This window comes from Erinaceus europaeus, chromosome 3, assembly GCF_950295315.1.
Source record: "Erinaceus europaeus chromosome 3, mEriEur2.1, whole genome shotgun sequence".
NCBI classification, from domain to species: Eukaryota; Metazoa; Chordata; class Mammalia; order Eulipotyphla; family Erinaceidae; genus Erinaceus; species Erinaceus europaeus.
Window position 1 is genome coordinate 53,961,688 of NC_080164.1, and position 12,844 is coordinate 53,974,531.

Consider the following 12,844-nt stretch of genomic DNA (forward strand, 5'->3'; position numbering starts at 1 on the left):
TAAGTCCAATTGCAAGGAAGACCAAACAAAAATAAAGGACCAGCGTACGGATCCCAGTTCGAGGCCCCAGCTCCCCATCTGCTGGGGAGTTGCTTCACAGGAGGTGAAGCAGGTCTGCAGGTGTCTTTCTCTCCCCTTCTGTGTCTTCCCCTACTCTCTCCATTTCTAACAATGATGACATCAACAACAACAACTAATAATTACAACAACAATAAAAAATAAGGGCAACAAAAGGGAAAGTAAATAAATAAACATAAAAAAGTAAAAATAAAAAAAAAAATGATGAATTCATCTTCTTCACCTCATCTTGGATGGAGCTTGAAAGAATCACACTAAGTGAGATAAACCAGAAAGAGAAGGATGAATATGGGATGATCTCACTCATGGCCAGATGTTGGGAAATAAGAATAGAAAGGGGAAACACAAAGTAGAAATTGGACTGGGTTTGGTGTCTTGCACCAAATTAAAGGAACTGGGTGGGGGTGGGAGGAGCTTTTAGGTCCTGGTATATGCTGGTAGAGGAAAATCTAGGTTGTGTGTGGAGTGTTTTGCAAAAAACTAAGAAATTTGACACACGTATCAATAACTGCATCTACTATAAAACATTAATTCCCCCCAGTTTAAAAAAAAAAACCCAATAAAAGTCAAGGGTGGGTAGTAGACAATCATTGCATTATTGTATTTAATAAATTTAAAAGTATCATCTTTCAAAAAAAACCCACTATAATAATATCCTGCCCTTCAACAATATTCATGTGTCTTTAATATTAGCCCTTTTTCTTGCTTATAATATTTAAATACATAACTATAATTTGTAAGAAAATTGTACAAAATTTGTTGATAAAACTTGTTGATAAAAGTGAATGTTTTTCTAAATTAAAGAAAAAGTTCAAAGGTCCAATAATCATAATACAGCTTAAAAGTAATTCTTAATTATACCATGCAACTCTAATAAAATAATCTAGAAGGCAAAAAATTAGTTATTAATATTCTCAAAGTTTTTATTTCATAAGTTTGTATTTCAAACAAATCAATCCAAGTATAAAATTTTCATATTGACATATATTTGACTTCTACATTTTAAAGTGAAACTATTCAGACTTTAAAATTAATTCAGGCAACTTATTTTACGTTTGCATTACAAACAAAATCCAAGTAAGCACCATTCTAAAATAACATACACCATGGTAAAATGCTTACATACTTATTAAAGAGAATTCATAAAATATTACTAAATTTAAATATAGCCTCTGCTAATGAAAACAGTATTTGTGCATATTGTGTGTCATCAGTATAATATTCATTCACACCATTAGAAGCTTTATAATGTTGTACACAAAGCACTTTCTTCTGTAGTGGAAGAGAGATTGAAAAATTTTTGCCTATTCAGTTTTCTTTTAACAAATATCAATCTCAGCTACTTAACAAACTGACAGAATTGGTCAATGTGAATAGGACTTTTATTTTTACTTTCAGTAAGAAGACTGCAAAAATTGATCCATGCAAACTAATCAGTTACAAAACAAAAAATGTATTCAAACTATAAAGCAGAATTTGAAGACCACAAAACTGGTAACAAAAGAAGGTTTAAGATAGGATTATTTCACATGATAGCTAACAAATACTTTTAATAACTTTCTAAAAGAGTCACTGAAGCACAGAATATCATGAATCGAAGAGGAGACGAAGTTGTACAGGTATTAAAATACCCAAACAACTGCAATACATTTTTCTCTTTGTTTTGATTTCTAAATATTTCTGTTGCTTCAGGATACAGGTTTTTATTAATAATTATTCTTAAGTCACCTCTAGAAAATCATTTTTCAAATATAAATATTTATACCTCTGGAAAAACATTCTTCAACTACAAATATTTATTCCAAAGACTGTAAGAGATATATATTTAAAGAGAATGCCAGCTGCCATTTTTTTTCCATGAGCTCCACAGACATAACTAATGACTCTGAACTAGGTTGGTTAACATTTTCTAGTCTCTATTACACATAGTAGCTGCTATATTATACTTTTTCCTATATCTCAGAAAACAGACCTACATATACTTCGAAAAACTACTTATTTGACTATTAAATATAAGGATTAAGTACTGATGTTTCAAAACTATTTTGGTAGTATGTTTTAAATTTAACATACTTAGATGTGTTCACTGCACATCAAGGAGGGGCTGTGTAGTCAAAAGAAGACAAATGATTGAGAATTTCAGTTCCAAGTTCACTTCCAATTACCTAAAATTTTTGTTCAAATCACTTAATTTTTCTGAACCTCAGTTTCCTATTCTATGAACAGGAGAAGTTAAGTTAAATTATCTCTAACATCTGATATAACCATTAAGCTTTGAAATATGTTCTTAATTATGCAGTTCATAAAATAAAACATCATCAATTTAAACATATGAATTTAGTATATAAGACAATGGTTTTCAATCTTCCTTCTATTGTGCTATTCACATGCACGGCTTATATTTGCCAGTTATTTTAAGCCTGACACTTGAAGTGAAAAGTGGAGGTGCTTATCAAATTCTAAGGGTGAAGGAGGAGGGACTATGCAGAGAGAGAAGCCACACCCAACACCCAAACACTACTAACTCACAACATGACCTTTTATGATAGCCCAAACTAGACTTCACTATATGTCAGCTACATAAAATACTATTTCTAACATTAGAGCACTACTCTATTTGACCAGACCAATAGAGAGCTGAAAAAGAAGCCCACATAAATATTTGTATAAGGCCTCTTCCTTCCTTCTCTCCTCATTTCAATGCCATCAAAAGTGGAAAAAAAAATCCTCCCTCTGTCCCAGTACCCTGCCTTTTCAACTTCCTCTGAAAACCTCTTACTAAATCTAAGAGTTCGTTTAGTTTTTTATTGGGGGGGGGCAGTTTATTTGATTAAGTTATTATTTAGTTATTATTTTTTTCATTACACATTCTATGGAAACCATCTAGAATTGAGTAACTACAAGTTCTATTAAATAATATAACAGTATTGACATTATTAGCAGAAAAAAAACTGCTTTAGGAGTCTTTGAAAAAAATTACATGTGCCCTTACGATTCTGAGAACTTGAAAAAAAAAAAATCGGATACCTTCTGAATCAGGATCTCCAAATGGATTTAATTCTGCTACATCAGGATCACCAAATGGATTTAAATTCACAGTGGCCAAGTCCTTTTCTGCTTCATGCAAAAAGTTGAGTTTGTTGATAAGTTCTGAAAATAAACATATGTGTTAATCCACTATGATTGTAGTTACTTATAAAATACATCAAACTGTAAAAAATAATACTAATACTAATAATACCTGCAAATAATCAGATATAGCATTTAACCAATGGCAGAATAACATTCAAGTATTTGTAGCATACCAACATTTGCAAATAAAAACATATGCATAATAATTAAAAATGTCACATAATGTATTAGAGAAACTTTCATTTGATATTAATTTCATCGTATAAGGAAGCGCTACTAGATTTTCAGGAAAAATAAAAACATCTTTAAAGCCTACATATAAATGATCTGAATAGGTTTAAAATAAGCAAGTGTTTTAAAACAACATAGTTACAATATATAAAATATACAATGTATAAGCTAATTAAAGAAGTAGTATCATGATATATGAGCAATTACTGTCTGACAAAATGCTTTATATCCATTGCACATCACAAATCCTCAAGTAAGACTTTGCTAAAGAAGATAAATTCTTTTATCTTCGTGCTTGTTGGTACACTACAAATTACCAAGAAAACATTCAAGGAAAAGAACAAAGACAAAAACAGATAAATACAGACAGGAGTCAAGAGGTAGCAGGTCACAGTAAAAAAGGCAATCAGAAGCAGAAAGAAAGGAAGAAAGCTCTTAGACCTTCAGAGGAACTGGCTGATTTAGCTGAAGGAATATTTGCTTGCTTTATGCAGTCATCTTGATCTTCATCTAAGCTGCTCAGAGCATTCAACTGGTTTACAATTTCTGTAAACAGAAGCCAGTTGAGACAAATGTAAGGTAAGGTCATTTAATTAAAGAGCTATAGATGCATGCTGTTACTCAAAAAGACAAAGAGAAAGGATGTTTGATTAATCAAAGAAATACATTTTAAAGATGTTATTTTGATGAACTATAACATGTGTATTTAACTGTGTTATGGACTCAGTTAAAAAACAGAAAATTGATAATTTCAACATATTAGTAACAGAACAAAGTGAATAAACACAAAGAATATAGTACCCAAGAGGCTGACATTGGCTTTCACATACTGCATTTGTAAAAGAGCATTTTAAAAGCACTCCCTAAAGACAAAGACAAAAACACCTCCAATAGTATAGAAAACATGTACTGTATGTTTTTTATTTTAAATGTAAACTATAGATCTTAAGAATTTGTTTCACTGGGGAGACAAGACAACATAATGGCTATGCAGATGGTTGTGCCTGAGACTCCAAGGTTCAATCCTCAATACCACCATAAGCCACAGTTGAGTAGTGTTCTGTTCTTTCTCTGTGCATCTCTCTCTCTCTCTCTTTCATACACACACACTAAAGTAGGTGAATAATATTTTTAAAAAATAATTTGCCTACATGAACATAAGTATATCAATTTATGTGTTAGAATTATAACTACCACTAAATAAGAAAAGCAGATAACTGCTACTGTTTATTATTTACTATTATAGTTGCTTTCAAAGAGTTTGTTCTTTTAAAGGATCCGTTAGTATTTTCTTTAGGGACTAATATAATAATTTAGCTAAAATTAGAGAGAACAAAAGAGGCAGGAATAAACAAAAATTCTTCTAAGATGAATTATCTATGCATAGAGGTTTTTAGATAGTTACATGCATTTTAGGCAACTGTAGTTATTTGCAATTATCAGTCAATGGATGGAAATTGACTTGGAAAATAGTAAAAGCTTACTAGGGTCTTCAAGTTAATATCTGCTGTTTCCAAAGTTACAGTCTGGGAATAACTGAGGTATTAGGACAAACCAAACAGACCCAGAGTATTCAACAGATAAATAAATGGAAAGAAGAAAATGGCTATAAATTAGGCATCAAAATGCTATTCATTAAAACACTGTAAACCTAGGCCCATATTTTAAACTGTATTTCTGATCAACATATAGAACATACCATTGGTATAAAGTTTCCTTTATCCATTCACTTGCTGTACAAAATTATTTATCACTGTGTCAAATTCTATGTTCAAGACACAAGGATGAAACAGCAGATATATTATTGTACTGAAATTTACATTTTATAAAGATACAAAGTAATACAACATACCTAATGAATGAACACTGGAGTATTATGCAGTCAGAAATATTAATACTATTCCACAAATCAGATCTTTGTGCTATATACATATGAAAACCTGATGAACCTACTCATTTTTATTATTTTATAGAAAAGCCATTTTACTAAATACAATCACTTGAGATTGTCAATGTAAGTCACAGGAAACAAGAATTAAACACGATACCACTGAATTATGTATCCTAAATTTCAATAGTAACAGTTGAGTAATCAGAATTTATAAGGTTATCTTCTTCCATTTTATTCTGCCAATAGTATTAAATCCCACTTCTAACTCAAATTATCCCAGTAAAATTGATAGTGGGTAGAATTCCTTTTAAAATATTTATTTATTATTTACTGGATAGAGACAGAAATTAAGAGGAAAGGAGGGGGCTGGGCAAAGCACACCTGGTTGAGCACACATGTTGCGATAGGCAAGGACGCAGGTTTTAGCCCCTGGTCCCCACCTACATGGGGAAAATTTTGTGAACGGTGAGGCAGGGCTGCAGGTATCTGTCTCTCGCCTTCTCTATCGCCCCCTTCCCTCTTGATTTCTGGTTGTCTCTATCCCATAAATAAATAAAGATTAAAAACAATTTTAAAAAAAAGAGGAAAGGGGGAGATAAAGAGATACCTACACCACTTCTATAGCTTCCCCACTGCAGGTGAGAACCGAGGGCTTGAACCTGGGTCCTTGAATATGGTAACGTGCGCTAAATGGGGTGCTGGCTTACCAACACTGGCAGAATTAATCTTTTACATCCCACAACTGTAAATCTGTATTTTATAGGGAAATGCAATGGTGTGTGTGTGTGTGTGTGTGTGTGACTTTAATTGGGGGTTAATGGTTTATAGTACAATTGCTCATCTCTCTGTGATAGGTGTCTACAAAATATTATCACCTCTACTTCACACATTGCCCCCCCTCATTTTCCAGTTGTCTGTTTTGTTGCAATTATACCACACCCACTCCTACTTTCACTCTCTATTTTCTCTTTCTGTCTGTTTCTTTCTTTTTTTTTTTTTTGGAGTTTTTTTTTTTATTTAAGAAAGGATTAATCAACAAAACCATAGGGTAGGAGGGGTACAACTCCACACAATTCCCACCACCCAATCTGTTTCTTACTCACCTATTAAAAATGATAAAGGCATCTCCTTTACTTCATCCTCCATGAGAACTGAAGAAATTATATTAAATGAGATACGCTACAGGGGCCAGGCAGTGGCACACATAGTACTATGCTCAAGGACCAGGTTTCAAGGACTAGGTTTCAAGCCCCGGGTCACTACTTGCAAGGGGGTTGCTTCACAAATGTTGAAGCAGGTCTGCTGGTGTCTTTCTTTCTCCTTCTTTCTCTTCCCCTCCCCTCTCAATGTCTGTCCTGTCAAAAGAAAAAGGAAAAGAGAGAGAGAGAGAGAGAGAGAAGAGAAAGAAACAGAAAAGGAAAAGAAAAAAAAATGTCCACTAGGAGTAGTGGATTCTTAGTACCAGGACCAAGTCCCAGCAATAACCCTGGTGACAAATTATATATGGAGAGAGAGAGAGCGCCAGAGGGAGATAAGCCCAAAAGGGCTAATTTCCAGATGATTTTACTTATACAATGCTAAATGATTGCCACTGCATAACTGGTTTTCTTTTTTTTTTTACTCATCAGTAAGTATGTAAGAATTTATTTGTAAAACCTTTATTTTTTAACTGTGAAAATATGTGAAAAATATAAGTAACAGCTACTAACATGTATTGAGCACTGAAAAGTTTTGCATATATTATCAAAGTTAATCATAAGTACCTTGAATAATTATTATTAATGTATGCATGTTATTATTTATTTTAATATCATGTATTTGCACTTTTTCTCAGATTTACAATTAAGGTAAATCACACACACACACACACACACACACACACACACACACACACACACACAATTTATTTATTGCCAGCAGGGTTTTCACTGCATGATTTTGACAACTTGCAGGACTCTTAAGAGAGGGAAAGAAAGAGCACAGAGAGAAAGAAAGATGGAAAGATACTGCAGCACTGTTCACAGCTTGTGAAGCTTTCCCTTTGTGTGGTCCTCTCACATAAAAGACTAGAACTCATTTCTTAGTACATAAAGTGTGTTCTCTATCAGGTGAGCTAACTCCAAGACCCAATTAAAAATATCTTATTATTGTTAAAAGGGTTAAATGTTTTAAAGTAGGGCTTGGGAGATAGCATAATAGTTATGCAAATAAATTTTAAGCTTGAGATTCTAAACTCCAGGGTTCAGTTCCTAGTACCATCTTAAGCCAAAGTTTACCAATGCTCTGGAAAAAAAAAAAAAAACCTTAATGTTAAAAGATTTGTAGTCTCTCTTCCTTATATGACTGAAAACTCCAATTATTTTATATTTCTAGAGGAATTCTCAGTAACAGTGGAAATCAATCATTTATTTAAAAACCTTATGTAATGAGCATTATAAGGAATACTGAAGAAATATAAGGCCTGCTCTTTGCCTTCAAAAGCATCAATATTGTTTATTTTGTTGGGTGGGTTAGTGGTTCATAGTATAGTCTTTAACACATAGGCACAACCTCTCATCTCCCTTTGATGGTGTCGAGGACACACAACACAATTCCAAATGTCCCTACATCCTGTCCCCATCCCCTCTTCTCCAGACTTTGTTTGTTTTGCTTTGATGCAATATATCACACCCAGTCCAAGTTTCATTTTTATGTTTTCTCTTACTCTTCTTTGTTCTTAAGTTCTGACTATAACTAAGATCATTTGGTATTGGTTTTCTGGCTTGTCTCAGTCAACACGATGCCTCTGAGTTCTTAACACACTATTGCAAAGGAGATGACCTGACTTTTAACAGTTGCATAATATTCCATTATGTGTTTGTACAACAACTTATTTAGCCACTCATCTGTTGTGTGGCATCTGGATTGCTTCAAAGTTTGGACTATTGCAAATTATGCTGCTATGAACATTGGTGTGCATAGGTCTTTTCAGATAGGTTTATTTTTTATAGGACAGAGAGAATTGACAGAGCAGAGGGAGATCGAAAAATAAGACACCTGAAGAACTGTTTCACTACTCATGAAGCATCCCTCCTGCAGGTGAGTCAGATAGGCATTTTTGTTCACTTTGGTAAAACCCTAGAAGAGGGCTTGCTGGGTCATAAGGTAGGTCCATTTCTAGAGTACTGTTGAGTCTCCAGACTATTTTCCATAAGGGTTATTGGACCAACTTATATTCCTACCAGCAATGTAGGAGATTCCCCTCACACATTTTCCAACAGTTGGTGTTTCTGTCTTTCCTAATGTGTGACATCCTCACAGGTATAAAGTGGTATCTTTTTATTTGCATTTCCCTGATAATCAGTGACTTCGAGCACTTTTTTTCATTTATGTCTGTTGGCCTTGGATGTCTTCTTTGGAGAAAATTCTTCCCTCCATTTTTCAATCAAGTTGTTTGTCTTTTATTATTGAGTTTTGGTGAGCTCACTGTGTATTTTATTAGTACTCTGTTTGGTATATGACACAAAGATTTTCTCCCACTCTGTGGAGGGTCTCCTTACTATGGAAGTGACTTTCTTTGCCATGCAGAAGCTTTTCAGTTTGATGTAGTTCCATTGGTCGATTTTGGCTTTTGCTTTTCTTGCAACTGGATTAGAATTAGTGAAGATGTTGCGAAAACTTAAACTGAAGAGAATTCTGCCTATGTTTTCTTCTAGGTATCTGACAGTTTCTAGTCTAACTTCCAAATCATTGATCCATCTGGAGTTAACTTTTGTATATGAGGAAATTTGGTGGTCCACTTTCATTCTTCTACATGTTCAAGCCAATTTTCCCAACACCATTTGTTGAATAGGTTCTCTTTTTTCCATTTGATGTTTTGGGATCCCTCGTCAGAAATTTAGTTGACCATAGGTGTGGGGGTTAATTTATGGGCCCTCAATTATATTACGTTGGTCTATGAGTCTATTTTGGTTCCAGTACCTAGCTATTTTTATTATAGTATTATTTAAGTATTATCAAAATTATCCTACTAAAATATTTACTTTGTAATTTTTCTTTTTAACCATTATACACTTATAATCATTTCTTTTCTAACATTCAGAATTCTTCCTACTCTTCATCATGCTTTTAGTAATATCTAATTTAACTTCACTGATGCCCATTTCCTAGTTAACTAATCATAAATAATTTCTTCTTTGCATTTCCCATTTTTCATGTGGCACCAAGGTACCTATGACCATGAGCCTGTACCATGTGGCAGAGAGAATCCCCTCCCTAATTTTGTCTTTTCTTTCTTTCTTTCTTTCTTCTTCCTCCTTCTTCTTCTTCTACTTTTTTTCTTTCTTCTCTCTCTCTCTCTCTCTCAGAGGGGGAAAGACAGATTCTGAAATACCACTCTACTATTTATGCTACCACCATGATGCTCTCATGTGGTTTTGAGGCTCTAATGCAGGGTCTCACAAACAGTAAGTCATGCATTCTACTGAATGAATTATTTCCTAGCATTATGGTATATTAATTGGGAATAAATTCTTCTTTCTGTAAAATTCATTTTATTTTTATTTGGGAGGGGTTAATGGTTTACAGTAAATACAGCTGTTGATAATTGTGTAAAATTTTCAATTTTCTGCAAACACTGTCACCCCTCAACCTCCGTCCTCTTCTAGCATCATGTATTAGGAACTGAAAGCCAACACTCCTCAACACCCCATCCCACCCCACCCTACCACTCAGTCCTTTGCTTTGGTACAATACACCAAACCTAGTCCAAGTTCTACTTTGTTTTTCCCCTTTCTGCTCTAATTTCTCATGAGTTACAATTTTTATCCTAGCTCTCCTACTTATCTACTGCTTACATAAATCTGTATTTCACTCCCAAAATTTCTGCTTCGACTCTTTTACTTTGTGTTATCAGAGTGAAAAAATTGATTAACTATACCAAATACTCCCTTTGTTATGCAAGTGAATATTGATCCAAGTCATAAAAAGGAGCAGTCTCCAAGAAATACAATTTATGTTTCGCAAACATTTGTCAAGTACCTATTACATGCTGTGGTAAGTAACTCCCCTCATAGATTTATATCTCTGTGGAACAGATAGTCAAGTAAAGAATATAGAGGAGGGGCCAAGCAGTAGCACATCTGGTTAAACACTCACATTACAATGTGTAAGAACCTGGGTTCAAGCCCCTGGTCCCCACTGACTGAGGGAAAGCTTCACAAGTAGTGAAGCAGGGCAGCAGGTGTTTCTCTGACTCTCTCCCCTCTTTACTTCTTCCCCCTCAATTTCTCTCTCTATCTGGTAATAAATAAATATATTTTAAAATAGCTCTAACAAAAAATATGCAGAGGATCATATGTATGATGATTAAGTGCAGAACTATAAATGATGTAAAACAGCAAAGAAGACATTTAATTCAATTTGACAACAGGAGGACTTCTGAGACTTAACCCAAATTTAGTTAATACAAGGCAAGTATACATCATCATCATCATCATCATCAGAGAAGTGGAAGGTATTCCATAAGGACAAAAGGGAAGTAAATGAGAGCTTGACACATCTAAGAAATTGGTAAATTGTTTTGGGTTTAAGATGTTATAGGTAGAGAACGGACTGAGCCAAGACTGGCAAATGTCCATCATGAAGATTATCATCACCAAACGGTGAACTTCAATAAACGTCAGCTAATTAAAGAATCAACTAAAAGATAGATTTGATTGTAACTTTGATGTTAGAGAAAGGAAAAATAACTTTTGGTATCAGCTTTTTGCCTTTGATGACTGGATTATTACTTTAAGCAATGACACAGGGTTTTACAATTTGAGCATAGCAGGCCATTGGTACCTGGAAACTTCTAAAAATAATTCAAGTGACAACTACATGTGGGTTTAGAGTTAAAATACATATTTTTAATTTCTTATTTTTAAAAGAAGCTTTTTTTATTTCTTCCAAATAGTTTACAATATACTTTATATTTATAGTCAGAAAAAAAAGTTGAACACTTAAAATACAACAAAAGGTTTTAACCAGAATTTTATTTTTTTATACCAGAGCACTGCTCAGTTCTGGCTTATGGTAGTATTACAGTGAATAACCTCAGGTATGAGAGACTACAAAATCAGTATGCTATCTCGCTATCTTCTTCATAGGACTTTAAGGGGCAAGTCTATCCAGTAATATGCCACCCTGCAAAAGATATTTATTAAAAAAGTATTTTCTATCAGCTTACTTATTAAAGATAATTTCACTGAAAATTTACATGTTTGGGAAATATTTGCATGGTTATGTAAAAGCACAAAATTGAGCTTAAATTAAGCAATAAACCTATAAGCAATAAACCTACACTATAGAACATTCGGATATCATACTAGTGTATCAATCTGGACTTGCTTCACATTGGTGAAGAAAAAAAGAAAGACTAGATTAGGGGCAGGTAATCGAAGCAAAGGGTCAAGTAATTTGAGGCTCTTCTTTACAGTTAGAAAGGCAAAAGAAGATAGAAATTGACCACCAGAGATTATCACACTGAACAAAAAAGGTGGGGGTAAATGGGTGGCACCAGGAGTTGGTGGATTTTTTTCCTTTTAAGAAAGTTCCAAGTTGAATTTGAGAAAAACTATATAATAAACTCTTTTGGACTATAATATTCTTATAAATCTTGCGATATCCTCATTCTTCTAACATTTGAAAGTTATAGTACAGGTCTATCTCACTTTAAAAATATTGCGACTTCCTAACAGAGTTTAAGGTCGTAACAACAGGCTTTTCCATGTTTCAGGCTATAAATATTTGATTTATGGATACAACTAACTGGTTTAATAATGTGATTTTAAATTCTATAGCAAACCATAATGGGGAAGGGAGAAGTTTTAATTCTTCGTTCTTAATCAATTAAGCCACCACAAAAGTTTTCAGCGTTCCTACATGGTGGTGAATCTGAAGGTAACCTCTGTTCCTAGGTGGACCATGTCCTCTTTGTACCTAAGTTAGCATATCAAGGTACAGATCAAAGAGTAGCCACTGGGCTGCTGTGAGGACTCTAGTGAAAAAACAATGCTCTCCAGGGCATATTGTGTTTCCTGTTTTTTCTTCTTTCCTTCTCCCTCTCCTACTTCTTTCCTTCCTTCTCCTCCTTTTCACAAGCAAGGCAAAGATTACTTCTATAGTGTGTAGCTTTAAGCCAGTAAGAACACCAATGGAGGTCATTGGAGGATTTTCTTTTCTTTTTTTTTTTTTCCTCCAGGGTTATTGTTGGGCTCGGTGCCTGCACCATGAATCCACCACTCCTGGAGGCCATTTTTTCCTCCTTTTGCTGCCCTTGTTGTTATAGCCTCGTTGTGGTTATTATTATTGCCATTGTTGATGTCGTTCGTTATTGGATAGGACAGAGAGAAATGGAGAGAGGAGAGGAAGACAGAGAGGGGGAGAGAAAGATAGACACCTGCAGAACTGCTCCACTGCCTGTGAACCGACTCCCCTGCAGGTGGGAAGCCGGGAGCTCGAACCGGGATCCTTATGCCGGTCCCTGCACTT

The 12,844-nt window shown here is 34.3% G+C and overlaps 1 protein-coding gene across 7 annotated transcripts in view; it reads right to left on the reverse strand.

The window, feature by feature from the left end:
* Nucleotides 1-12,844, reverse strand: part of EHBP1 (EH domain binding protein 1) — a 406,607-nt gene that overhangs the window by 198,907 nt on the left and 194,856 nt on the right. For 4 of the 7 annotated variants that reach the window (XM_060187205.1, XM_060187206.1, XM_007539625.3 and 1 more), the window contains exons 8-9: nt 3,883-3,987; nt 3,106-3,228 (exon numbers count right to left, since the gene is read on the reverse strand). In XM_060187205.1, the coding sequence (XP_060043188.1) occupies nt 3,106-3,228; nt 3,883-3,987 (228 nt within the window). The remainder of the gene's footprint in view (nt 1-3,105; nt 3,229-3,882; nt 3,988-12,844) is intronic. The other 3 variants (XM_060187209.1, XM_060187207.1, XM_007539628.3) reach the window with 1 other exon arrangement.